The sequence below is a fragment of the Haemaphysalis longicornis genome, unplaced genomic scaffold (genome assembly GCF_048455015.1).
Source record: "Haemaphysalis longicornis isolate Haplotype H1 unplaced genomic scaffold, Haemaphysalis longicornis Haplotype H1 scaffold_1, whole genome shotgun sequence".
NCBI classification, from domain to species: Eukaryota; Metazoa; Arthropoda; class Arachnida; order Ixodida; family Ixodidae; genus Haemaphysalis; species Haemaphysalis longicornis.
In genome coordinates this window covers 334,108,025-334,132,287 of record NW_027526203.1, presented here as the reverse complement: position 1 = coordinate 334,132,287, position 24,263 = coordinate 334,108,025, and the positions used below count along the sequence as shown (strand labels likewise).

The window sequence follows — 24,263 nt, the reverse complement described above, 5'->3', positions numbered from 1 at the left end:
TAGCTGTGAATCTCTCCCGAATGAACAGCAACGTCGACGTGAGCCAATATCTCTTGTTCTGCTTTAACGGCTTTCAGATCTGAAAGCGACAATTTTGGCAGTGCCTTTCACTTCTAAGCATGCGCACATAACTGGTTGCCTGTTTGTCTGGCACGATTTGGGAGTGAAGTGAAGGGGGGGGGGGGGGGGGGATGTGCACGTTGCAGATATACGCCTCGAGATTCGCGATCGCTGCGCCGCCTGCCGCCGCTTCTCCGCGGCGTTTGCGGGATTAGCGCTGCGTGGCTGATAGGTGGTCATGCAGTGTTTTGGTTCTCTTTCGCTTCTCTTTGCCTTTCCGCGCACTAAACAACTTGTTATGGTGACGTCTGTAAGCTAACTGCACGTTTAGGGCACTTTAAAAAAACAGCTGCGTCTTGGTAGAGCGCTCTAACGCCAACAAGAGCTACCCGGGGAGGCGGTTCTGCGCGCTTCTTGGCCGCTCTTGCGGGCGTCGGCGACGGCAGCAGCATATCACCGAGGGCACCTTCGAACACGCCAGCACAAGTGAATTCTATTTATTGTCGCCTCGTTTAGACCTGATATTGGCACTGTAAGAGGTTGCTTCGTTTTGCAGCGCAGTCAGCAAATGCGGCTTTGCTTCGAATATGTACGTCGTAGAAAAATATGTTTCGGGGATGTGATAACCCAATAGCTGACAAAAACTTGTGCCTTTTATGGGAATATAAGCCACGTGAAAATGTTAAGTACACTCAAAGACTGTGCATTGTCCGATATGTGTCCACTCATGCCTTATAGTAAGAACCAAGGTATATGTTAATGAAACCACGGGAAAATGAATGGTCTGCAAGTCAGGAATAAATAGAATAGTCGTACGGGAATGAAAAAAACAAACAAACAAGTGCAGCCTCTGAAATGCTAAAGACGTTTGTTTGAGCAAGGTAGTATTCACCAAACCAACTAGATGCGAAATGCGCGCCTATTTCGCTAGACGTAGGGGGGGGGGGGGGGGGGAGTACGCTGAACTATCGTTCTTTACAAATGCGGAGCGAAATCAACGAATGAACGTTTTAGTAATCACACACACAAGCTGCGTGTTCACTTTTCGTTTGTTTTTCGTCTTCGACAAACGGCTGATCACTCGGCGGACGCATTTTTTTGAAGAATACAGGGTAGGCAGTTCACAAGCGATACGAGGTGTCATTGGAAGAGTTGATTGATTGATTGCAGGGTTTAACGCACCGACGCAACGGAGACGATGAGGCACGCCGTAGTTGAGGGCTCCGGATTAATTTTGACCACCTGTAGATCATTAACGTGCGCCGAAATCTCGTACACACGGGCTCGTTGGAGGAGTGTCGTATCTGATCAGGGTCTCTGATTTCGGTTTATGCTAGATTCTTCAGTCTCCCTGTGTCATATGACGATGTTTCGAAGAAGAGTTTGGTCACGGACGCGGATTACTCTATACGCCCATCTGCACGCTTCTCGTGGAGGATAAATGTAACAGATGAATCTTTGCGAGAGCTCACCTCGGGACAAAAAGACCCAGTATTAAATTTGTCGTCGTGTGCTGACTCCGGAGTGTAATTTTGCATTATCCGTCGTACTTCTTTGGTACAATGTTTGTGAAATTTATGCCGCATTGGCTTGTTCATGGTACTATTCAATATCTGATATGTGATATTAGCAGGCGTAACTTGCGTGCTGTCGGAGTATGAGTGCTCCGCTGGATTTTGTAAGTGCACAAAGTCGATTTACATCATAGTGTGTATGGCCGCAATATGACCATCGGAGGAAACACTGCTTACGGAGACACTGCCACTAAATTTCAGGGCAGCGGAATTGCAATCAGCTGCATGCAAATGCTGGCTTCGGGACGCCGGCCTGTGACACATGCCCGGCGCTCATATAGATCTCACTAAGATCGCGTCATAAACGTTTATACTCTCGTGAACACACCACGCTTGCAAACAGAGTGCCTGCTCCACGTTATTCGGCATTTCGAACGCAAACAAACGGTAAATTGCTGTCTTGAACGAGCCCCAAAAGCAACGGCGACAGGGCGGAGCGGGTCGGGGACTCCCGCGCCTGCTTTTGAAATGGGCCGCTAGGGGGATTTCAGTGGCGCCCCTACAGGCCGCGCTCGAGGCGTATAGGTTTTATGCGGTCCCTCATGACATGTCATTTTTGCTGGCTGGAGGTTTAAACATGTACGTTCACTGCCCCAATGCGAAATCTCCGGTGTCCTCAGTGGTAGAGCGGTTGAGTTAAGCGTGTTACGCAGACAGTAAGATGCGAACGACGCGGGAGGGAAACAGACAGCTCCATGTTTGTCATCCAGTATAAATCTAGAGTCCTTCACAGTTTCATATGGCTAAGTGCTAATTGCTCGAATGCAAATTACAAACATGTCTTGTTTCCTGCATTTCGTGTACTGCGTCCAGCTTCGCAGGTCATCTTTCTTCACAGAGTAGAAGGGCACTATTTTTTTTGTTCAATATACACAAAATAACACCTTTTAAATGCGCAGTATTTCTCCAGGTATCACCTATGTTAGCAAGCCCTGACGATTTGTTGTTACTTAAGCTACTGACGGGATTATACGAGGGTCTGTAAAAAACGTAATAAATGTGGATGATGACTCATGATTGTGTAGTATATTGGGACTTGCACACTGAACTGGTTCGTTTTGTTCCAATGAAAACGTTTTATTAAATTTGTTGGCTAGGTTGGAAGTAGCGAAACCAAAGTTGTGTTCTAATCATGTTTTTGTAGGCAGGCGTTCGTTACCTCGTAACTGATTTACTAAAGACCAAGTTTTAGCCATATCACAGCTAGACGCTTTGAATTGTTTGTCGCAATCCCTAAGGCCAGCTGTTTTGGAACCACGTTTTGAACCAGTTCAGTTCAGTTCAGTTCAGTTTTATTACGTAAAGGCTCCCGGATGGGAGTGTTAAATAAGGGGTGGGATAATGTTTCAAGAACGAAAATCGTAAAATAAAGGCCGTAGACACATTAATCAACGGAGTAGCAGTTCATACGTGCCGAGCCTGTCAAAGAAACGGATAATCTTTGAAGTTCGAACTCCCCGCCGCCGCTCTCACGTCACATCGCACATGCCCGACGGCGCTGCTAGCTGCAGCGCCGCAATGTCCCCTAACGGCACCAGGGCGCGGAGGGACACTTTCTGCGGACCCTGTGGACACTCCAGCCAACGTTTTTAGGTTAGGTCTTGACTCCGGGATTGCTCCGGCATCAACGCTTTTAGATAAGGAAATGGAGGAAATACACTTCAGCATGAACTCCGGCACTAGCGTTGTAGCTCCGGGAAGAATGATTCCGCAGTCTTCACGCTCCGTGGTTTCATTTTATTATCAAACCATGCGCCTCTGTAGTCTTTACCATAGTTTCTCAATATTACACTCGTTCACTCTACTGTGGGCAGCCACCCTACTGTGGCAACTGTGGGTCTTACTGGTCTTACTCCTCGCCATTATATCCACAGAGTTATTGCTAATCAAGGAGGCTTAAATTAAATTGCAGTTTTATATAAACATTTTTGATACCAAAAAAAAAGATCTCACCCTATGTAAAAGAATGCTAAAATAAAAAAAAACATTTACCGCACCTTTCAGTAAAGATTAAATTTTTAATATGATTATAAGAAAAGAGAGCTACTTAACACATGTTATAAGGTCATAAAATTATTAGTAAAACATTACAGGGGTTTTAAGAGAAATTTAAGAAAAACAACAAGCAACATTGGACAATGGCCAACACGCTTCCCAGAGTTCACCGCGTAACGGCGTATCTGCCTCGTGGAAAAGTTCAAGGCGGCAGCAGGGCCCGCGCTCGTTACGCGCCAATAATTATTGTGCGCAAATTCCGCGCCTTTACGTAGTATTTCTTTCTTTTCTTCATTGGTCAACTTCCTCAGCCTGTAAAATGCTGTTGATGTACTACTTAGACGACGAGGGCAAGCGAGTGTACACGTTAAAGAACGTTTCGCCGGACGGGAAGCCGACAGTCTCGGCTCATCCGTCGCGCTTCTCGCCTGACGACCAGTACTCAAAGTACAGAGTCCTCATCAAGCGTCGCTTCAACTTGCTTCCAACTCAGAAACCGAGGCAGGCCTGCTAAACAGCCGGTACGAACAGTGGGTGGGTTGCTGAAAGGCGGTCTTTGTTCTACTCCATTACCAGCAGCCTAATTTCGTAGCCATGGCCGGCTTGGAAGAAGTTGGCATTCCTGGCCGGGAGTTTCTTCGTGAAGCCCTGACCAACTGTTCGGACCCACTACGCGCAATCGAAGAGTTCCAAGAAGAAAACGGAATTTTGTTGCCGTCTTTACGACCCATGTTGCCGCTCCTTGATTTGCACGGCGTTTGTCGTCTGGAGTTTCATACATCGGTGCTGGAAGAGCTGAAGGAGCGACTTCTACAGCAGATTGAAAACCTGGGCAAGCAAGAAGGCCGCGAAAAGGAAAAAAAGCTCAAGGAGATGCTACAGAAAAGTTTTCCAGTCATCAAGGTGGGAGAACCTGTGGTCCCTTCCATGTGTATATGCATGAGCCCTCGTTGCTATCAGAAATGCTGTATCGTCTTCCCTCATCCTTTAGAATTAATCGTTATAATTAACGTGGGTGCATTAGTCATCCAAATGCCGTCCTAAAAGTGATTTTCGGTATTTGTTGCCGACCGCTTGTCTGTAAAATGTTTTTTCTAAACTCACCCCCCCCCCCCCCCCCCAAATACACTTTCCGTTATTAAAGATAATTTCTCAGAAGCACGTACTTTCCTTTTCGACGATTATAAGTTTCCTCAGGTCGACCTGCTTCTTTGTGCCCGAGCACGGCTCAGTGCAACGAACCCAAGCTGTTATTCAGTTTTAACCTACACTAGGTCGTCAATGTGGCCTATCAGAGGCACTCTTAACCTTTTAACTTCTGATCCAGATAGCGTGAAAACGTAAATGTACTGCTAGGGTTCACTGACTAACCGGCTCCACAACTGTGTATCTACCATTCACAACAGATACCTTCCACATGACGGAAGATAGCCTGGATAGTTCCAATTTTTGCCATAGTTCCAGATGGTCCTGGATAGTTCCAATTTTTAGCATTTTTAGGTAGCAAATGTAGCTAGTTGCTGACCCATTTCCCTGACGAACATTTTTTCCGAGCTACTTTTTAAAACGTATCATTTTCTTTAACACAGACACTAACCCAAAATTTCTTTTATAAACACCAGCATGACTATTGGAAAGGCCCCTTACGCGAGACCCAACTTGATGAATTTACCCACAACCTGATTCTAGTTATGGACAAATCAGATGCCATATTGCCCTTCCCAGGCGAAAAAAACAACTAGACCATTTGGACCTGCCGAAAACACAATTAGTTCAAATGGAACCGTTTGCACTTTCAAATGGTTCCATTTGGCCCAATCGTGTTTTCGACAGGTCCAATTGGGCCTCCAATTGTTTTTTTTCGCCTGGGTTAGGTTGTGTGCCACATAATCTGTTGTTTTACCAGCTACCTTATGCTGTTGCCTTTAATATGAACAATTCAAAGGCTGTATTCAATTACCTTTCTTAACAGCCCCCACCAACCAGTGCATTATCGGCATCCCTTGGGGCATAGGCCTGTCATCTCTTCTTCTCTTTTACTGCAAAGCAGTATGTGTCTAATTCTCCAGTTTTCATTCTGGTGAAGCAAATTTACTTGGCGCTGCTCCTCGCCACTGCCGACACAGCTTTCACAACTGTTGTTCCTCTCGCCACCGACGATGCCTTTTTCACAACTGCGCGATAACTGCGGTAGCGCCCTTATCAGGCGTTACCAGACCAACTTGCCTGCTTTGAACTTGAGCTCGTAATTCTTATTCAGCATGAAAAGCTTTCTGCGCGACATTTTCGCCCGTGTGTTTCACGCCTAAGCATGCGCCCATCACCGGTTGCCGGTCGGTTTGTGTGTGCACTGGTTGGGGGTGGAAGCAGGTGGGCGTGCATGCTAAGCTAGTCTTCATGCAGCTGCCGATGACATGCGAGTTGGGGTGGCAGGAAATTTAGACGTAGAACCGTGCGGCTCAATGCGACCTGTCAGCTGTCCTCAATGGTCGAGCGGTTTGGGTTTGGGTTGAGGTGTCGCACAGACAGTGAGATGCCTACGACGCGGGACGGCAGCGGACAGCCACATGTTTGTCCACCATAATAAAGCTCGAGTTCTCCCAGGTTTTAACTCCCTATGGACAGACGCATGTCGCCCGCTCGGAGGAAGAACCGCGGGAGTCGAAGGAGCGTCAGCTGGAACAGAAGCGTGAATAGGTGCGAAAACAACAAAAAGCCTTGCAGAAAAATTCATAGCACATGCGGAGAAGGACAAGAAAGGAGAGAAACCACGAAGTGCTACTTTCAACTTTGAAGTTGAAATTAGCACTTCATCTCTCCTGCTTCTGCTATGCAACACCAAGTTGCCCAGCAATCCCTACTCTTGAACAGAAGGTCACTGCCGCCAGTGTTTTCACTAAGTTCCTAGTCACCAAGTAGCTAGGACCTGCCGCGGTGGCTCAGTGGCTAAGGCGTTGCGCTGCTGAGCACAAGGTCGCGGGTTTGATTCCCGGCCGCGGCGGCCGCTTTTCTGATGGAGGCGAAAAGCCAAAACGCCCGTGTGTACGGGATTTCAGCGCACGTTAACAATCCCGAGGTGGTCAAAATTAATCCGGAGCCCTCCACTACGGCGCGCCTCATCGCCTGCGTTGCGTCGGCGCGTTAAACCCACAATCAATCAACCAAGTCGCTAGGAATCTCTCCCGGATAAACAGCAGCGTCGACGTGAGACACTATTTCTTGTTCATCTTGAAAGGCTTTCAGGGCAACAATTTTGGTGGTGCCATTCACTCCTAAGCACGTGTATATAACTGGTTGCCCGTTCATCAGGCATGAGTTGGGAGAGGGGGAAAGGGGGTGCGTGCACACGCAGATATAGGTTTCATGCCCTCACTGATGACATGTCCATTGCGCTGGTGGGAGGTTTAAATGTGTACGTCCACCGCCCCAATGCGAACTGTGCGGTGTTCTCAGTGGTCGAGCTGATTGGGTTGGTTTGTTACGCAGGTAATAAGATGTGTGCGACATGGGAGGGAGAGAGACAGCTCCATGTTCGTCCACTAGAATAGATGTCGAATCCTTCAAAGTTTTATTGGGCTAAGTGCTAATTGCTCGATCGCAAATTACAAACGTGTTCCGTTTCGCGCATTTCGTGTACTGCAACCAGCTTTGCAGGTTTTCCTTTTTCACTGAGTGGAAGGGCACTGATGTTTTTGTTCTTTGTAATTGACGTACTGGTGAACGTAAAAGCAAAGCCGAAAATTTTTACCATTCATTGCTTCTAAAACTCAGCCATTCGTAACTTTGATATTTGTACAGTCAGAGGCTTTATGACAGCGAACACAGGATTGTGGGCTGATCAGTACAGTCGGTAAAACGCTTGTCTATAACGCTCGAGCAGTTTGCTCCGGGCTGCAGGGGAGACATCTAGTGATAGCACCCAGTTTGAGAACGGTAAAATGTGAGCATGCACGACCCGTATCGCCGCGATGGCCATGTCCCTTCTCACTGTGCCCGTCGCCTTGGCTTCCGCACTTTCTTTCGCCGTGAGAAGTGGTCCCTGCGGTGCCAGGCCGGCAAAGAAAAGTGGACATTACTTTTTTTATTCGCAGGCTTCGCGAGTCTGCGGTGACGTGCAAAGGCAAACACAGAAACCGGATAATTGTGCGCGTGATACCCATGCAGTGTATTGGAAGAACGATGATGCAATGAAAGCTGTGCACCAAAGTTGATGCAGACGGGAATTTTGCACTGTCCATGCTAAGGCGAGTAACCTCCTATGATTTTGTTTGCCGGCCTGGCACCGCAGGCAGCACTTCTCACGGTGATAGAAGGTGCGGAAGCCAAGGCGGCAGGCACAGTGAGAAGCGACATGGCCATTGCGCTGATATGGGCCGCGCATGCTCACATTTTACTCATCTCAAACCAGGCGCTATCACTAGATGTCTCCCGTGCAGTCCGGAGTACGTTGCTCGAGTATTATAGGCAAGCGTTTTACCTACTGTACATGCAGAGTGGTCTAGCAACAGACTGGCGCACTCTCAATGTTCGTACATTTGGCGGATCGGCTCCCTGATAGTGCTTGATCACACTGTTGTCTTCTGAGGTAGCTACGTCAAATATCTGGAAACAATTGCAGAGAAGGCTAGTCCAACTGAGCGCAATATAGATCTCACGATTTTTCTCACTGGCATTTCGTTGTCAATAGCACGGTACCGTGTGATTGTGCTTCAGACACGCTTCATATTGGCGACACCATTCAGAAGCAGCTAGTCTCATCGTGTATAAACGATAAAGCGCAAAACAGAAAAATGCAAAAATGCCTAACATTCTGCGTAAGTACTTATCAGGACACGAAGAGTGCTTGTGCCAGAGCCGGTGCCATCATCACATTAGGCACAAATGTTACATTGGGATGAAGGGAATGGTACAAAGGCGTCGCTCTGCGGTGCTACAGTGACCATTGCAACACCGCTGTAGGAAGCGAGAAAATCTGCGTGCATGTGATTAAAACCCTTTCGCTGTCGCTGGCAGAACGGTAGGTTTTCACATTTCTCTGCAGTGTCAGTGACATACCAATACGTTCTTCATTGTGCGTTCAAAAATTCGCACCATAGCGCAAAGCCTGGACTGTTCGCGCCATCTGCCGAATCTTTCGAGTAGCTCGTATTTTCACTCGACATTGAAGAGTACAGAGCGACAGCGCCCACCCTTCGTTGCTTGGGGGCTTGTTCGCTCCGCCACGCTGTACTCTGTTGGGATGAGCGACCATGCGGCACCTGTGTGATTACTGGTGCAAGGGTTGTTGTGCCATCCGCAACGAGTTTCTAGGTTGTTTTTTATTCTGTTCCCGCATCTGCTACGGCGCGCTGTTGCCTGCTACAGCGCGCCGTTGCCTCTTCAATAGATGGAAATATGACTCAATCGCGGCTTTGCTCGCTCATTTTGTGCGTTCTGCGGACTGCTGAAAGTGATCCCTCCATGTGCGCGGTTACTTTCGGATGGCTGACCGCGCGGGGCCTTCGACTGCGAACAAGTGATAATTCTTCAATTCCGATCCAAATACGAGCCGAGCTGGGATTTGCATTCTGAGAGTTTCTCATCCGAGGTAGGGGTGCGAGTTCCACGTCGTATTCTGATGTTGAAACGGTGGGGTCGTCGTCCCGGAAGCGTGCACAGCAAACTGAAAATATCTGGAAGAAAGGTGATCTCTCACCCACGCTCTTTCCTTTCAACGCGTTACGCTCCGGGCACTATCATAGTCAAATAAATCACAAGTTCCTTCCCTCATATTTTGGAAACCAAGCTGACACTGGAAGTGCGTCACGGCCAGGAACACCCGACAGTGAAAGGGTTAAAAAAGGATGCGCATATGCGCTGCGCCGGTCTCTACAATGGGTGCCAGGCCTCCAGAGTGCTCATCGGTGGCTTTTTGCCACATGCTCGCTTGGTCCGGAATATTGTCCCGGCCTGTATGTGCACGCGTTTGGCAGTCATTGTATCCTGAGTAGAGGGTTTTTGATGGTTTTGCTGTCCAGTATGCTGGGAAATTACAGGGTGGTTTCTAAGCCTTTCACTTGCCAGCAGCCCTGTGCGGCTTTCTCAGCCTTTCTCAATTGCAACAAGTAAGGTGGTCTTTTACATTATCTAAAAAAAAGAGGGCAACTTAAGAGGCAATGCAGGTGGAATTGTTTATTTCTAAACAAACAAAGCATTGTTCACTGCATGGTGGAACTGCTGCACCAGTTGCTCCAAGCGCCAACAGGGTCATCCTGCTCCAGAAGAGTGTTAATTGGAATAATTGCTCCATGTTTGCTCCAAAACAGTCGTCGGGTGATGGTGGTTTCTCCCGAGAACAAAATACTGCCACTTTCCTGGAGGTGATACAGCTTCTGCTATTTTTCCACTAATGTTCGCTGACTCACAGATTGCCACCCGCCGCGGTGGCTCAGCGGCTAAGGCGTTGTGCTGCTGAACCCAAGGATGCAGGTTCGAATCCCGGTTGCAAAGGCCACTTTTCAGATAGAGGCAACAAGCTAAAATGTGTGTGTTTAAGATTTCGGCACACGTTAAAGATCCCCAGGTGGTCAGAATTAATCCGGAGCCCTCCACTGCGGCATGCCTCATCGCCGGTGTTGCGTCGGCGTGTTAAGCCTCAATCGCAGATTGCGAAGAATTTCTAGTGCGGCAGATTCTGACATAGTGTCTGACAGATTGGGTACTTATATCAAGGACATTGTAGTCCAGGAATTGAATACACCGGGAGTTTTTTTCAGAATCCAAATTGACGAGACACCAATTCCGGAACCGCGCTGCCAACAGCTTGATGTGCTCGTGGAATACTGTTCTGACCAACAAAACAAGTTGTTGAACATTTGCAATCATTTTGCCTGGTATCAGCAACAGCAGACGTTCTCAATGCTGTGAAGGAAGCAGTATACGACCTTCCAAGAGACAACCCATTGTGTTTTTACAGCGACGGGCTTTATGTAATGAAGAGCCTAAAAATACAGCTGGAAAAATGTCAGCCCTGCCCTTCTCGATATTGGGTAGTGTTCGTTGCACGAAGTGCCCAATGCCTTTGGGCATGCACTAGCTACATTGGGCAGTGATATAGAAGCGGCACTTTGTGGGTACTTGTTGCGTTGCTTCTTCAGTAATATGCATCACAAAGTGAGCGTCTGAAAGCCAGCCAGAATGCCCTCAACCTACCTGAGAATGTTTCTCTTCGACACATGAGCTTGCATTGGCTGGCACTTGGCCCGGATCTTGACAGACTCATTCAACAGCTGCCAGCAGTGAAAGAAGTGATGCTGTCCAGTCGAAATGGTCATGGTAGTGTGCTCTATAACAGCCTGAATTTCTCTCTCGCAGATAAAGCTTTTCTGTCCAAGGCACTTTTCTTGCGCAACTGTACTGATTTGTTCATCGGGTTTTTGACCCTGTTCCAAAGAACAGCGCCACTGCTACACATCCTCTTTTTTGAGATGGAAGTTTTGAGCAAGAAGGTCCTTGGATGTTTTTTGCGGTGAGAAGTCTACCAGGAAAAGTCCAGAGAACTTCTTGAAATTGATCTATCATCCAACTGGAAGGAGCACTTTGAAATTGGCGCAGATACCAAAGCTGCTCTTGCTTACTGGGCACTGCATGAAAGGAAACATTTCCGAGTAGGAGCAAGGGGGTCATATATAAAGGCCGCTGGATATCTGCTCTCCAGGATTCCACTTCGAAAATCTGGGCTGAGGTACCTCAGCTGCATCAGCGAGAATTTTTTTAGTGGAGAAGGTTCTGCTGCATCCATCAGGAACTTGGCTAGGAGCTTCCCCAATAATAAAACCTCACCAGGTGTCCTCTTTAATGAACGAATCAAGCCTTTTTACAACAGATAACATTCAACTTGTAGCCTTTTTCATCGGCTGGACGAGTTCTGGCTAAAGATCTTTGAGCTGAAGGAAGGGGTTCGGGCCCTAAGGTAACCATTACTGGGAGAACTTGTAATGTTCAGCCTCGCATGGAAATGCAGATGAAGAGAGAGAGGCTTCAGTGAAACTAGGCGTATGCTTTGGGACCGAACTAGTTTTTCTATTTTCAAGTGTCAACATCCTTCAGTCTATAATGTAGTTCTCAGAAGGATTTGGCCGGAGCGCCCCTGAGTAGAGAGCTCATCAGAGCTGTGAAGGGTTCTTGGGAACGTCAGATACAGCGACTTATACAGATACAGTAGGTAATGTCACGTGCGCAACTGTGGGATGATGCCGTTATCAAGTAGGACGGACATCCTTATCCCCCGCGTGGGTACGTGCCGTGTGATGCGGCACAGCAGACGGCGACGAAGGAGCGCGTTGGCTAGCGGCTCGTGTGTTTGGTTTTGGTTGCCATATTGCTAACCACTAACCAGTGCTCTCTCTCTGTGTTTCGCCTGGCAAGTTAGGCACCTTGACCTAATAAGTACTTTGTCCCTGCACCTTCGTGAAGACAACGTCCCTGCATCCCGATTTGACAGGATTCAACACGGCCTAGCATTGGAAGAACCACGCGAAAAGAAACCAAAGCTAGGTGATTTCAGTGCTTACAAGCAAGGCTGGTGAAGAGCAAGAATTGCAGGCGGAAGTAGATTCAACTAGGAAGATGTTGAGCAATGCAGATCTTCTCATCTCAATAGGCATGAGCAAAAAATGCTTCGCTGATGTGCGAAGTGGCCAGAGTCTTCTGAAGGAGGGCCAGAGGAAGCTCTTGGAAGCTTTGTCAAACTTGCACTCTTTGGAGAAAAAAAAAGTCCTAAACCTAAAATGCAGATAATTAAGCTTACGTTTTGCTTGTACAGTGTTTCTCTCAAACTTGGGTTTACGTGCTTGAAATAATTTTTTTAAAAACAGCGAAAAGTTTCTTCTGGTGCTTTGTCCGTGTGGTTTCCTCCCCTTTTTTTTTTTTCTGCAGTCTTGCTACATGTTGAGGAATTGCATGGCTCTAAGTAGTAGTCCTTACAAGATGAACTGGTCCAGAACAACCTGCTCCAAATCCTAATTTTTGGTTCTCCAAGCACTGCTCCAAGTAGCCACGTCTGTTCTACCACTGTCACTGTCAAACAAAAGCCAAAGGGGCTGTTACAGTTGGGATCTTTCAGTTAAAACAAAGTTATTCAGCCTGTAGTGTTCCTTTAATTGTCCAAAGCAAGAATGCCATTCATACCTGCGCTATTTACATGCACCTTAGTAGGTTTTACTGGCTTAATTGGTGATAGCTTCACTTCTGTGTTTCCTCTCTTACCCCCCCCCCTGCTTTTTATTTTTTATTTTATTGCACCTTGTGTCTTGTAGGATTAGCATACTGGCTGCCTGCTTTCTGGATGTTACCCTAAATACACTGCTAGCAAGTTAAGGTGAAGAAATCATGCAATTTGAAATATTCTCTATTAGTTAAAAATTCCTCAGTGATTGCAGCAGTTGATCAGCAAGAATGTGGTAAAGGACAAAAGACCGCATCATTCAAATGAAGTACAGTTGTATGTTTTCTTCGTGACCCCCAAACACCTTAAAGGGGCCATGCAAACAAAACAAATTTGGTTTATTCGAAAGATTGTCTCGTTATAATCATACTAACACCACTTTTAATGTAAACTTCACTCAAATAAGCTATATAATTAGGAAAAAGGGGAATTGTCATGAAACCCACGAGCTCATTTCCTGCAACAGAACCTATGATGTCATGTGCCCAGCTGTGCAATTGGCTGAGGCCGGCAAAAGCAAATGCAAATTAGGGGGGGCTTATAAAGCTTGCCGAACGAGCTATTTCCCTTTATTTAGGGCACATTCCTTTTATATCAGCACGAATTGTGGGGTGAACAATTAAGTTATGAACGAACATGTAAACACCGAAGCAGTTAGTGCAGCAGTTTGCCAGCTGATACTGCCTAGCACAGCTGTCGGACGCATTGGACTTGTGTGACACAACACTGACCAACTGACATAAGCAGCAGGGTCACTTACATGACCATGTTTGTCAAGTCATAGCTTGCGTTTTAGGAAATGATTAGTATGAACCCTAATAAAAATATGGCAGGGATAGAAGTCCAGCCCGAAGCAAAGTGTGAACATTTGGCAGTGGTATTGCAGCGCCATAGATGAAAGTGGGTGATAAACAAGATAACCAAACGGCTGTCTGTAAGATGGTTGCAGCCCTTGTCAGAAGGCTATCTTTCGTTTTAAGGCTCTGCTGTGGATACGTCATTGCGAATGTCACGAAAACGCACGATTTAGTGAGAGAATTGAAGTTTTGGCTTTAAATGTTTAATTTCTCAGAGAATAAAGCATCGTTTGATGCCATACAAGCGCTGAGGGCACTATAAAACAATCGTTCGAAAAAACAAACTTGTGTTTTGTCTGCATGGCCCCTTTAAGTGGTTGCAAGCAAACCCCCCTTGTCAACCGGATCGTTGTAAATTTTGGCATTAGTTTTGAATTTATTTCAATGAATCTGGCTAATTGGTTTTTCTTGTACCACAGATATGTCAGCACAAAGTCCGCATTTGAAGACAACGTTTCGGTTAGCTTTGTACCCTAGTTGGTCACAAAAAACCTGCAGTTAAAAAAAGGCAGAAGGGTGTCACTTGGTAATATAGTATTGAAACACTTAAGGGGTTGTTCCTGGAGGGTTTACGGATTAATTTTGACCACCTGGGGATCTTTAACGTGCGCCGAAATTTCGTACACACGGGCGCTTTTGCTTTTCACCTCTACCAGAAAAGCGGCCGCAACAGCCGGTAATCGAACCCGCGACCTTGTGCTCAGCAGCGCAACGCCATAGCCAACAAGAATTGTTCAGCTCTTTATAGTGTACAATCTCGTAAGATACAATTGTGCAGCCTTGTTGAAATTTCAAGGACAAAATGTTTTGTAATGCCTGGGTTGGTTTTAGTCATTCTAAATGTACATAGTAGGGCCAAAGTACCAGGTGCAGTTCATACAATCCAGTTAATATTAGTATATCAGTGTAGCTCTGTGCATATGCCACTGGTGAAAAGCAGGCTTCTGTCTTTCTTTTTTATGTGCAAGAAATCCAGATATCTTCACGTCTCACTTAATGGAATTTGTTTTATACACACAAACGAGCAGCCTTCAGTCAACAATTAGCCCGCCAGTGGGGTGGTTGAATTTGAAGCTTTTTAAAGCTGAAGTGCCATAAAGGAGCCGGGAAGAGAAAACACAAGTTTGGTTCATTCAAAAGATTGCCTCATTAGAATCATACTGACACCACTTTTAACGTAAACTTCGCTCAAATAAGCTACATAATTAGGAAAAAAGGGAATGGCCATGCGACCCACTAGCTCTTTCCCGCAACAGAACCTATGATGTCATACCAGCCAGCTCTGCTATTGGCGGAGGGCGGAAAAAGCAAACGCAAATTAGGCAAAGCTTATAAGCTTGCTGAACGAGCTATTTGTGCTTAAACTTGGGGCACATTCTTTTTAAAGCCGTAAGAAGGGTGGGACAAACAGTGGAAGTTATGAAAGCACGCGTAAACATATAAGTACCGATGCGTACTGCTGCTGTTACTGCGCGCTCTATGCTTGGTTTAGCTGCACAGGACTGCCGGGCTTTGGGGTTGTCTCAGACGACACTTGCCACTTGACGCAAGCAACGGTGTCTTGCGTGACCATGTTTGTCAAGCGAGCACCATGTTTCACGAAACGATTATTTTCTCCCTGAACAAAACCAAGCCAGGTTTAAATACAGTCAAAAACAAACCAAAGGCAGAAAACGGCTTGCTACAGTATGGTGGTGCCGTCTAGGTTCCCTAACGGTAAACAAGGCTTATCAATCAGCTGCAGAGCGGTTCAGTTCCTGTGATGTCATTGCAGACCACAAAAATGCACAATTTACAAGAAAATCAAAATTTTAACTTAAATTAATTAATTTCTCAGTGAATAAAGCATCGTTTGCATTCGGACAAGCGCCGGGGGCACTATAAAACCCAAAATCTTTCGAATAACACAAACTTGTATTTTGTCTTCTTGGCTCCTTTATGGCTTGGAGGCTATGTACCTCAAATTCCTTTACTTGGGAATTATTTAAGCTATACTACTGTTATGTATGGAATACAGCCCAGTGCAGCGCTATAGGCACCCTGCAATTGTCGGGCAGTGCCTCCATTGAACTGACATGCGCGCCGCCAACGGCAGGGGCGCCAACACGCAGGCACTCCATGCGGGGCTGCGGCCGTGTTAGCATTGCTTTCCGTGATGCGGGGATCCGTAATTTTAGAGTTTTTAACGGCGCGCGGCGCTAGATTTTGCCGAGACATCTTTCTGTTACGTGTGCAGCAAACGTTACACTTGGATTTGCCATTATAGCCCAGCAGCATACGGTGAAAAACTGCGAGTTGCCATGTCGCGAGGCGTGCATTGCTGGTTCAAGTAAGGGATAAATACAGTAGGAAGAACGCCGCTTGTTCGAAAGCAAGCATGTTTACGGGATCCGGGAAGTGTACGAAACTATATAGAGCTACCAATACATGTCTTTCCCAGCAGAGCAAACGCGTGTACTACATTGGTCTGAAAATAAGTAACCAAAACAATGCGAGTTCCCAGCTTGCAGTTCAAAGCTCGAGAAAAACATTAATCGCGTATTGCTGGCGTTCGTTTGTTAAAACTTCACGCGCTTTTATTTCGTTTCGCCGTGGCCCAGTGGTTAGAGCGTCCGCCTACGGCACGGGAGGTGGTGGTATGCGGCCCACGCCACTACGGCGGGGCACCCACCGGTTAATGGGTACAAGCGGCACCCCGGCCTTGCGCTCGGCTAAAGGGGCCTGCTCGCTTGGGGAGAATCCCTGGGAAGTCGCTGCACCCAGCGGCTGGCATTTCGGGAGGGGAGCGTGTGCCTCAGCTACCTTTTCGCTCGAATTCAATTCGCAGCTGACGGTGAGGCCCCAAAAAATTGAACTTCCCGCAAGTGCACTTGTTGATACGGCAGCGTGAGTTGATACAGCACAGCAAGCGCTTAGCCGCAGTTGCATGCGTTTTATTTGAATGACATTTACAAGATGACTGGAGTACACACTTCATCCCCGACTGGGCTGCCAGGTTGAAGAATCCTGCAAACTGAAACAAAGAATGAGAAATGACGTCAAAGTGCAGTAATATCAAGCTGTGTCATACAATAAATGTGGCTAAAAACAAAACACACTGCGCATATACATTTTTCTTCTTTGTTTGAACGTTGCAGATGTTTTCGTCATCTTTTATTATGTACCACGCGCTATTCACTAATATTGCAATTATTTTCAATAAGCATGATTGAACAGCGAAGTTGTCTACGAATAAGAAACGCGGGCGACAGCGCCGGGCCCTGTCCATATCTCGACTGCGGACGCCAACCGTGCACAATGTAGAAACAAGAGGATGGCTCCCGACGAACACGCACATTTGCTAAGCACGTCACGAGTGCTTGGGTCATTGTTAACGAATACATATACAAGCCACAAGTACAAGCACACGGAGTCGAAAAGAATGGTAAAGTATGACATTTGTCAATTAGATTAGAAGGTATTCAACTACAAACCACCAGACGTTAAACAAACGTTAAGCTACGATGTTGAGGCAACCGCCTTGTACCAAATGCAGACTGACGCTTCCTTAGTGGCTTTTGTAACGTGCCGCGATTTCCCGAACTAACAAAGTTCACTTACTTTACTCGCCGCACGGCGACAATCCACTTGTCTTCACTTTCTCTACCCCGGCTGCGACGGGAAGCTGTAAAAACCTTCGGGCCTGGCGTGCCCTCCCGACTGTGGCATTTGAGGCAACAATATCTGAGCCCAGATTTTATCGTTGCGACTGTGGGGTCGCAGCATGATTGCGATGACGCCATCGAACCGTCAGCTGCAGAAACATCACCGTGAAATAAAAAAAAACGGATGAAATTCCCAAATAGTCCACGCTCATGCAGCAGCAGCGAACGCCTTCAAGCTTATAAATTCAGCCGCCAGAAGGCGCCACCTGGTCCTCAAACTGCATTGCAGGGTGCCTATAGTGTGGAACGTTCGACTAGTTGGTTCCCTGATACATGATACATAATTTCCTGGTGCAAAAAGAACATGGGAGGACAAAAGATAAACATGGACACCTGACCTGTCTGTGTTCTTGCCTTTCTTTCTATGTTCTGATTTTTTTTTTTTTTTTGCTAAGAAATTATGTATCAGTAATTGGTAAAACACTGTTTTCAAAGTGCGCTTTGACACTTTGACACCAACATTGTGCACTTTTCTCTGAAGACTGGTGCATTGAATCTGGTTAGTGCAGTGACACCAGTGATCGGCAATAACATGAGCACCATCTTGTACTGTTTTGAAGTGTTCAACCCATTTTATGTTATTATAGTTCCGATATAAATACGAGCGTATCAAATTTTGTGTGGTGTCTTTACCCAGGCTTTCTTACTTGCCAGGAGGGTTTTTTTTCGACAATTGTATTTTCAAAGTACTTTTTTTTTCCTGCTCTTATTGGCCTTTTTATTCATGTAGGTGCCAGCACTTCGTCCTGTGGTGATGTGCATACTGAAAAATATGGAACATGTGGATGAAAAATACCTGAAGCAGCTGGTCAGTGACAAAGCCCTTTACAAAGAGTGTGATGTCCAGGTAAGTCTAGTGTATGTGTGCTTTCACTTTACTTTGACTCTTTCCCACAATGAAAAAAAAAAATGGTGCATTGTGTGCTTCAGTCACTTTTTTTTTCTTAAGAAACTATGAAGAAAAAATTTGTAGCGAGGTGCATACAAATGAAGCTAAATCAAACACTCTTTTAATGGTGCCAATTTCAGAATGGAGTTGTGGGTTACAGTAATACAAAAAATTGTGTGTCAACTGCAAAAATTATGTAAAAATGTCAGGGAAACTTTTGAAGGTGTGCCTAATACCAAAAGACAATATCAAAACAATTCTGAAAAAAATTAGATGGTATAGTTGTGCCAACCACAAACTGTTATCGAAAGGAGCATACATTCCTCCTTATAAAGTGTCATCTAATAGAATACTACAACCCACCGCGGTGGCTCAGTGGCTGGGGCATTGTGCTGCTATGCTTGAGGTCACTGGTTCTATTCCCAGCTGTGGTGGCCTCTCTTCTGATGGAGGTAAAAAGCAAAAACGCCTGTGTGTACGAGATTTTGGCGCGTGTTAAAGGTCCCCAGGTGGTCAAAATTAATCTGTAGCCCTCCACTACGGCACGCCTCATCGCCTGCGTTGCGTCGGCGCATTAAAACTTTACAATTAATCAATACAATACTACAAGCTATTTTTACCCTGTGGGTCTGTAACACTGCTAGAATAACAACAGTAATGTTTGGCTATGCGCCGGAGCTTAGGTGTCAATTTTTGCTTTGGAGAGACCGCCCTGAGGGCTTCTTCCCCGAAATCGCCGACCGAGTGGTGGTTTGGTGGATTCCGACGGGTGCGCGTGTCCGGCCGTGTGTGCAGGTGAAGCGGCAGATCTGGCAGGAGCACCAGAGCCTGTTTGGGGACGAAGTGCTGCCCCTGCTGGCACAGTACATCCGAGAGAAGGAGGAATCCCTGTGGAGCCTGGCTCCGCCGGCGGCGGCTGCGGGGAACCCCGCGGGCGAGGCGTCGTCGTCCTTCTTTGGGCCGTCACCCAAGCAGCGCCGCCAGGGGGCCGTCCTGCAGCGCCTGCTCGTCATGGTGGGCCGCAATGTGGTCCTCTACGATATGGTGCTCCAGTTCGTGCGCACGCTGTTCCTGCGCACGCGCAACGTCCACTACTGCACCCTCCGTGTCGAGCTGCTCATGGCCCTGCATGATCTCGAGGTGGGTCCTCTTTGCGAGGCCCAGGAAGGCACTGGCACCGTCTTATCGTGGGCACTGGGTAGCACAAAGGACAAACCCGCGAGTGTGAGAGGGCAAGGAACAGATGAGCGAATGAGTGCCTAGACACATTTTCTAGTGTGTTGAGCCTGGAGTGGGGCCAATGGCAATGCCCACCACCAACTCCGCAGTTGGCACATATTTGGTGCAGCAGTTAGGTAATAAGAAACATGCAGCATGCAAGTCTTGTTGCTAACTTTTAACATACTATTAGCAGGTAGACTTGTGGTGCTGGGTGGGCACACTTAAAGGAGCCATGAAGAGAAAACACAAGTTTGGTTCATTCGAAAGATTGCCTCGTTAGAACCATAACGACACCACTTATAACGCAAACTTCGCTCAAATAAGCTACATAATTAGGAAAAACGGGAATGGTCATGCGACCCACCAGCTCATTTCCCGCAACAGAACCTATGCCGTCACATGGGCTAAGCTCTGCGATTGGCGGAGGCCGGCAAAAGCAAACGCATGTTAGGCAGGGCTTACAGCTTGCATAGCGAGCTAAATGCCCGTGAAACATACTGCACATTCTTTTTATGACAAAGAACGGTGGAGTAAACGGTTGAAGGTCCGAACGAACTCGCAAGCGTGTGCGCCAATGCGTACGAAACTAGCGCGCCGGCCGAGCTCGACATCTCGCCGTCGCGCAGACGAATTTTCGGGTTCGAGGCTCTTCGGGGCCAACGAACCGTTCCAGCACGCACAGCCGCGACCTTGCTTCGTATCGTAATCCCTTCACAGGAGGTTGGCCGTCATATCGCCAACCAGCAAAGGTAAAAATAGAAACGAGGGGAGTAAGGAACAGCAAGAAGCGACGAGATAGTGCCAGTCGTCGCGTAAGTTTCGAATGGTGTTGGTTTGCTGCTGTCGTTACGAGCTCGTTTCCAGTTTACAACCACTGAAAACTTCAGTTTGTTCAGTTACGGCAGGGACCCTTACGTTAGCTCACTCCTGGAACATGCTGGCGCTCGTTGCCGACTTCGTCAAATCGCTCTGACCTTGGGGAAAAAAATGCCGTAAACACCGCGCATTGACGCTCGTATCTTTCTGGTCGAAGCAGAGAGCTCGCGCGAACGGCTTTCCATACACGACACCGGCCAACTGGCATAAGTGATACTGCTACTGAAATTGAACTATTATTAACCGTAATCAAAATACGGCACATACGTACCAGTCTATATTCGTCCGTCGCGACGGGGCTGACGGGGCAGCGGTACCGACGGCTGGGCGTTCGTCTGTTGTGGCTATCGCGGAATGGTCGCTTTCCCGTCCACCGCGTATCCCACAACTCTTGCCGCTCGTGCACTTAGAAGCATTGAGCGTTATTGTGGTGTGAGGTTGTTAAATGCAAGCCCGAGCTCCTCGGCGAGAGTTTTGTTCTCCGGATCAGGCGATTCCATGACTAGGGCTGCGGGTGCACTAGGTTTTACTAGTATTTTTAAAATGGCCGCCGTCTCGATCGACTCCCGCGTGTGGGTGCTATATGGAGTCGACATACTAAGTATCTGTTTCATGGACCGGCTCTATGACGCCATTGTACACGTCACGGAATGTTCAATTTTAGCGGGAGATTTAAAATTTTGGCTTAAATTGCCTTATTTATCAGTGAATAAAGCATCATTTGCTTCCGGGAAAGCGCTTGGGGTACTATGAAGCACCTAATCTTTCGAATAAAACAAACTTTTGTTTTCTCTTCATGGCTCCTTTAAAGGGACACTAAAGTGATTTGTAAACAATAGAGAGTTTTAGCATAGCGGCTCCCGTACGCTACGCTAAGGTTGGCGGGTGGCGGGACCAGACTGCGCATACGCGCGGGGAGTGCGAGGAGGTTGCCCCTCAGCGGAGGGAAAGAGCGGGCATGGCAAAGGCAGGCCGCGCGGAACTAATCCACCCCACTGTGACGAATTTGCTCTCCCCAGTCGCGCCCTGCTACCTGCCGCCGTAGCGTTAGCGGACGGAGCACGCTATGCTAAGACTCTCTATTGTGGGATTACTAGCCCAAATTGTAGTCCGGAGTCCATAGGCCATGTTTCGACCACTCTGAGTGCGTTAACGCGGATGTATTTAGTAGAAAAATCAATTCGAAAATGCTGTCCTCCGCTCTACATCCACGCCCATTTTTTGTGGCGTTTTCGTGTGGCGTCAGGAGGAGATGAGCTGGCAATTGGCTGCGCTACTGCACGGCTCGCCGAACTTCCGACAGAGTCAGTCAGCCCAGCGTTTCATCCGCCGGCGGCCGACGGATCGTCACAATTCGTTCACTCAGTTGAAACGAAGCAGGACACGTTTGTGAATGGAAGAATGGGCCTTTCTTTACTTTGTTAGTTTGTGCACTATATCAAGCTCCAAGTCCAGGTCGCTCCACTCAAGCGCTGCACAAGCGCACATGCGACGCTTCGCTGACTGGTCCACTAGTAGAACATCTAAGGCCACTTGAAGGCAGGAGAAGAGTCAGCGAAGTCAATATAAGTACTGAGGAAATAAAATCAACAAACTTTTACCGTACATCGTAAAACTAAGGAGCAGGAAGCACTTTTTTGCGCTGGGTGAACAAGCACAGCGGTCAGCAGCATGACCACGCATCTGCAAACACTTTTCCGTCTAAGAAATGCAATTGTTAGACGTGAGGTATTGTAGAAATTTGGGGGACGCTTACTGCATGAGCGCTATACAACAAGTCATCTAAGCTGCTTGAAATGCTAGAACTAACTAAAAGTGGAAATTGGTTATACATTATACAGTGTAACCTCGTTACAACAGATCTGCTTACAACAGATATTTGGATACAACATACTGATTTGCAATGCTTGCTTGGTCTTCCTATCTGTGCCATTGATTAAACTCCCTTTACTGCAGATTCTGTTACAACATACATTCGGATATAACAGACCAGTTTGAAATGTTAACAAGTCCACCTTTGCATCTGTACAGTGGACTTTTCAAGTGCAGGCAACCATTCATTTGTTAGGTACATTTCCAGAGTTTGTGTTTCACCTCACAGTTGTGATAAAACGAAAACAGTTTGAAACAATTAAAAATAATTGTGAATTAAAAGAAGTGAAACTTCTTGCATCCACTTGCAGTATGCATAAGTGTGATGTCATGGCAATCAAGTGATAGGATTTAGAATTTAAATGTTATAGTGCAACAGATAAGATGCTTATATACCGTATTTACTCGCGTAATCCTTGCACTCGCGTAATCCTCGCACCCCTAATGTGAGCCACCAAAACTTGGATTTTTTGGTTCCTCGCATAATCCTCGCACTCCCAACTTTGCAGCGGCGAAAGTTGCCTGCTCGCGAAACCCGCATGGTGCACGCACTTTCCAACGCGCGCCCTCCCCCGCCGCCTCTCCGTTCGGCGGAGAGCGCTGTGTATCCAAGGCCATCCAGGCGCCCCAAAAACCTGCATGGCTACTCCCTAACAGGCGCCCTAACACGCTACTACTCACACTGTCCCTGAGCCGGTTCCGCGTGCGCGCAACTAGACGGTGTTCGCGCAGCCCGCTGTCGTGTCGTCGTGTCGCCGTCGTGGTCCCGTCGTTGAGTGGCAGCAGTCAGTGAGTCACTCGGGTCAGTGGTGGATAGCTCGCTGCCATTTTGATAACTTTTTGATCTCTCTGTTTTGTGCTTGGTGCCGCTTCGCCATGGAACTTTTTGATCTCTCTGTTTTGTGCTTGGTGCCGCTTCGCCATGGGGAGGAACGCCAGCTACACTGCCGCTTTCAAATTGAAAGCGAAAGAGTATGCGATCGAACACTGCAACCGTGCCGCAGGCAGGCACTTCGGCGTCACCGACTTCAGCGTGCGTTACTGGAGTAGGGAACGCACATACGACGACGAGATAGGGCGCGCGCGCCAGAAAGCAAAGGCGGCAATTTCATGATCGCTGATCGACTGGAGACTGTTTACGTTATAAACGTTGTAAATAATAAAATAAGCTGCCGTTGGCAACACTGAACTTGCATATACAAAAAACGACCGCTGCATTTAGCGGGATTGGCATAAGGCAAATTGGCAACACTGTGCACCGGATTTTTTTCCCCGCATAATTCTCGCACCCTTAACTTTGCATTGACTTTTCTGAAAAAAAAGTGTGAGGATTATGCGAGTAAATACGGTATGAAAGTTATCATTGAAACAAATAATTACCGACTTATCAACCGGATAAACGATGAAAAGTGTGTTAATTTGAGCCAGTCTACGCAGTGCAAGCAAAAATGGGAGCTTGACAAATTCACTTCAGTGTCCCTTTAAGCAGGAATGTGTATATTCCATGACTCCATTACAGGGAGGGTTCATCTGCGAATAATTAATTTCTCATGCAACAAAGCTGCACTGCAGTTGTAGTAAAATTTGTTTCCTAGAGTAAGCTTCTTCTGTATAAGAATTGTAACAATCTGCTGAGCTGGAAACCGGTGGCACACAAAAAAAAATCTTTGAGGACACTGTAGCATTTCTTATTTGGGGTGAATGCAAAAGCATTGATGTCCATTTAAACGTCCATTTAAAGAAAATGTCAATTTAAAGAAGCAGCTGGAATGCCAAGCAGCTCCAGCTGCCATAGCCACTCTCTGCGCTTTTCATTGGGCTCTTCACATGCACAGGCGTTGACTATAGTTCATTTCAGCAGCTGCGTGCAGCAGTCTGGAGGCTACATTGTTGTCAACAATCGGCTCACTGAGCATGCCTAACTTACCGTGAAGGGGGCATTGAAAAAACATTTCCAACTCCCCTCTGTGCAGGTGGAACTGCAAGGCCAGGGTGCCTATTGTCACATTC

General features: G+C 47.1%; 1 protein-coding gene across 1 annotated transcript in view; it reads left to right on the top strand.

The window, feature by feature from the left end:
• Positions 1 to 3,787: 3,787 nt before the first annotated feature.
• The window catches only part of Nelf-b (negative elongation factor B), a 50,251-nt gene continuing 29,775 nt past the window's right edge, over positions 3,788 to 24,263 (top strand). Inside the window, exons 1-3 of the mRNA XM_077683910.1 lie at positions 3,788 to 4,532; positions 18,126 to 18,242; positions 19,080 to 19,424. Coding sequence (XP_077540036.1) covers positions 4,224 to 4,532; positions 18,126 to 18,242; positions 19,080 to 19,424 — 771 coding nt within the window. The 5' untranslated portion in view covers positions 3,788 to 4,223. The remainder of the gene's footprint in view (positions 4,533 to 18,125; positions 18,243 to 19,079; positions 19,425 to 24,263) is intronic.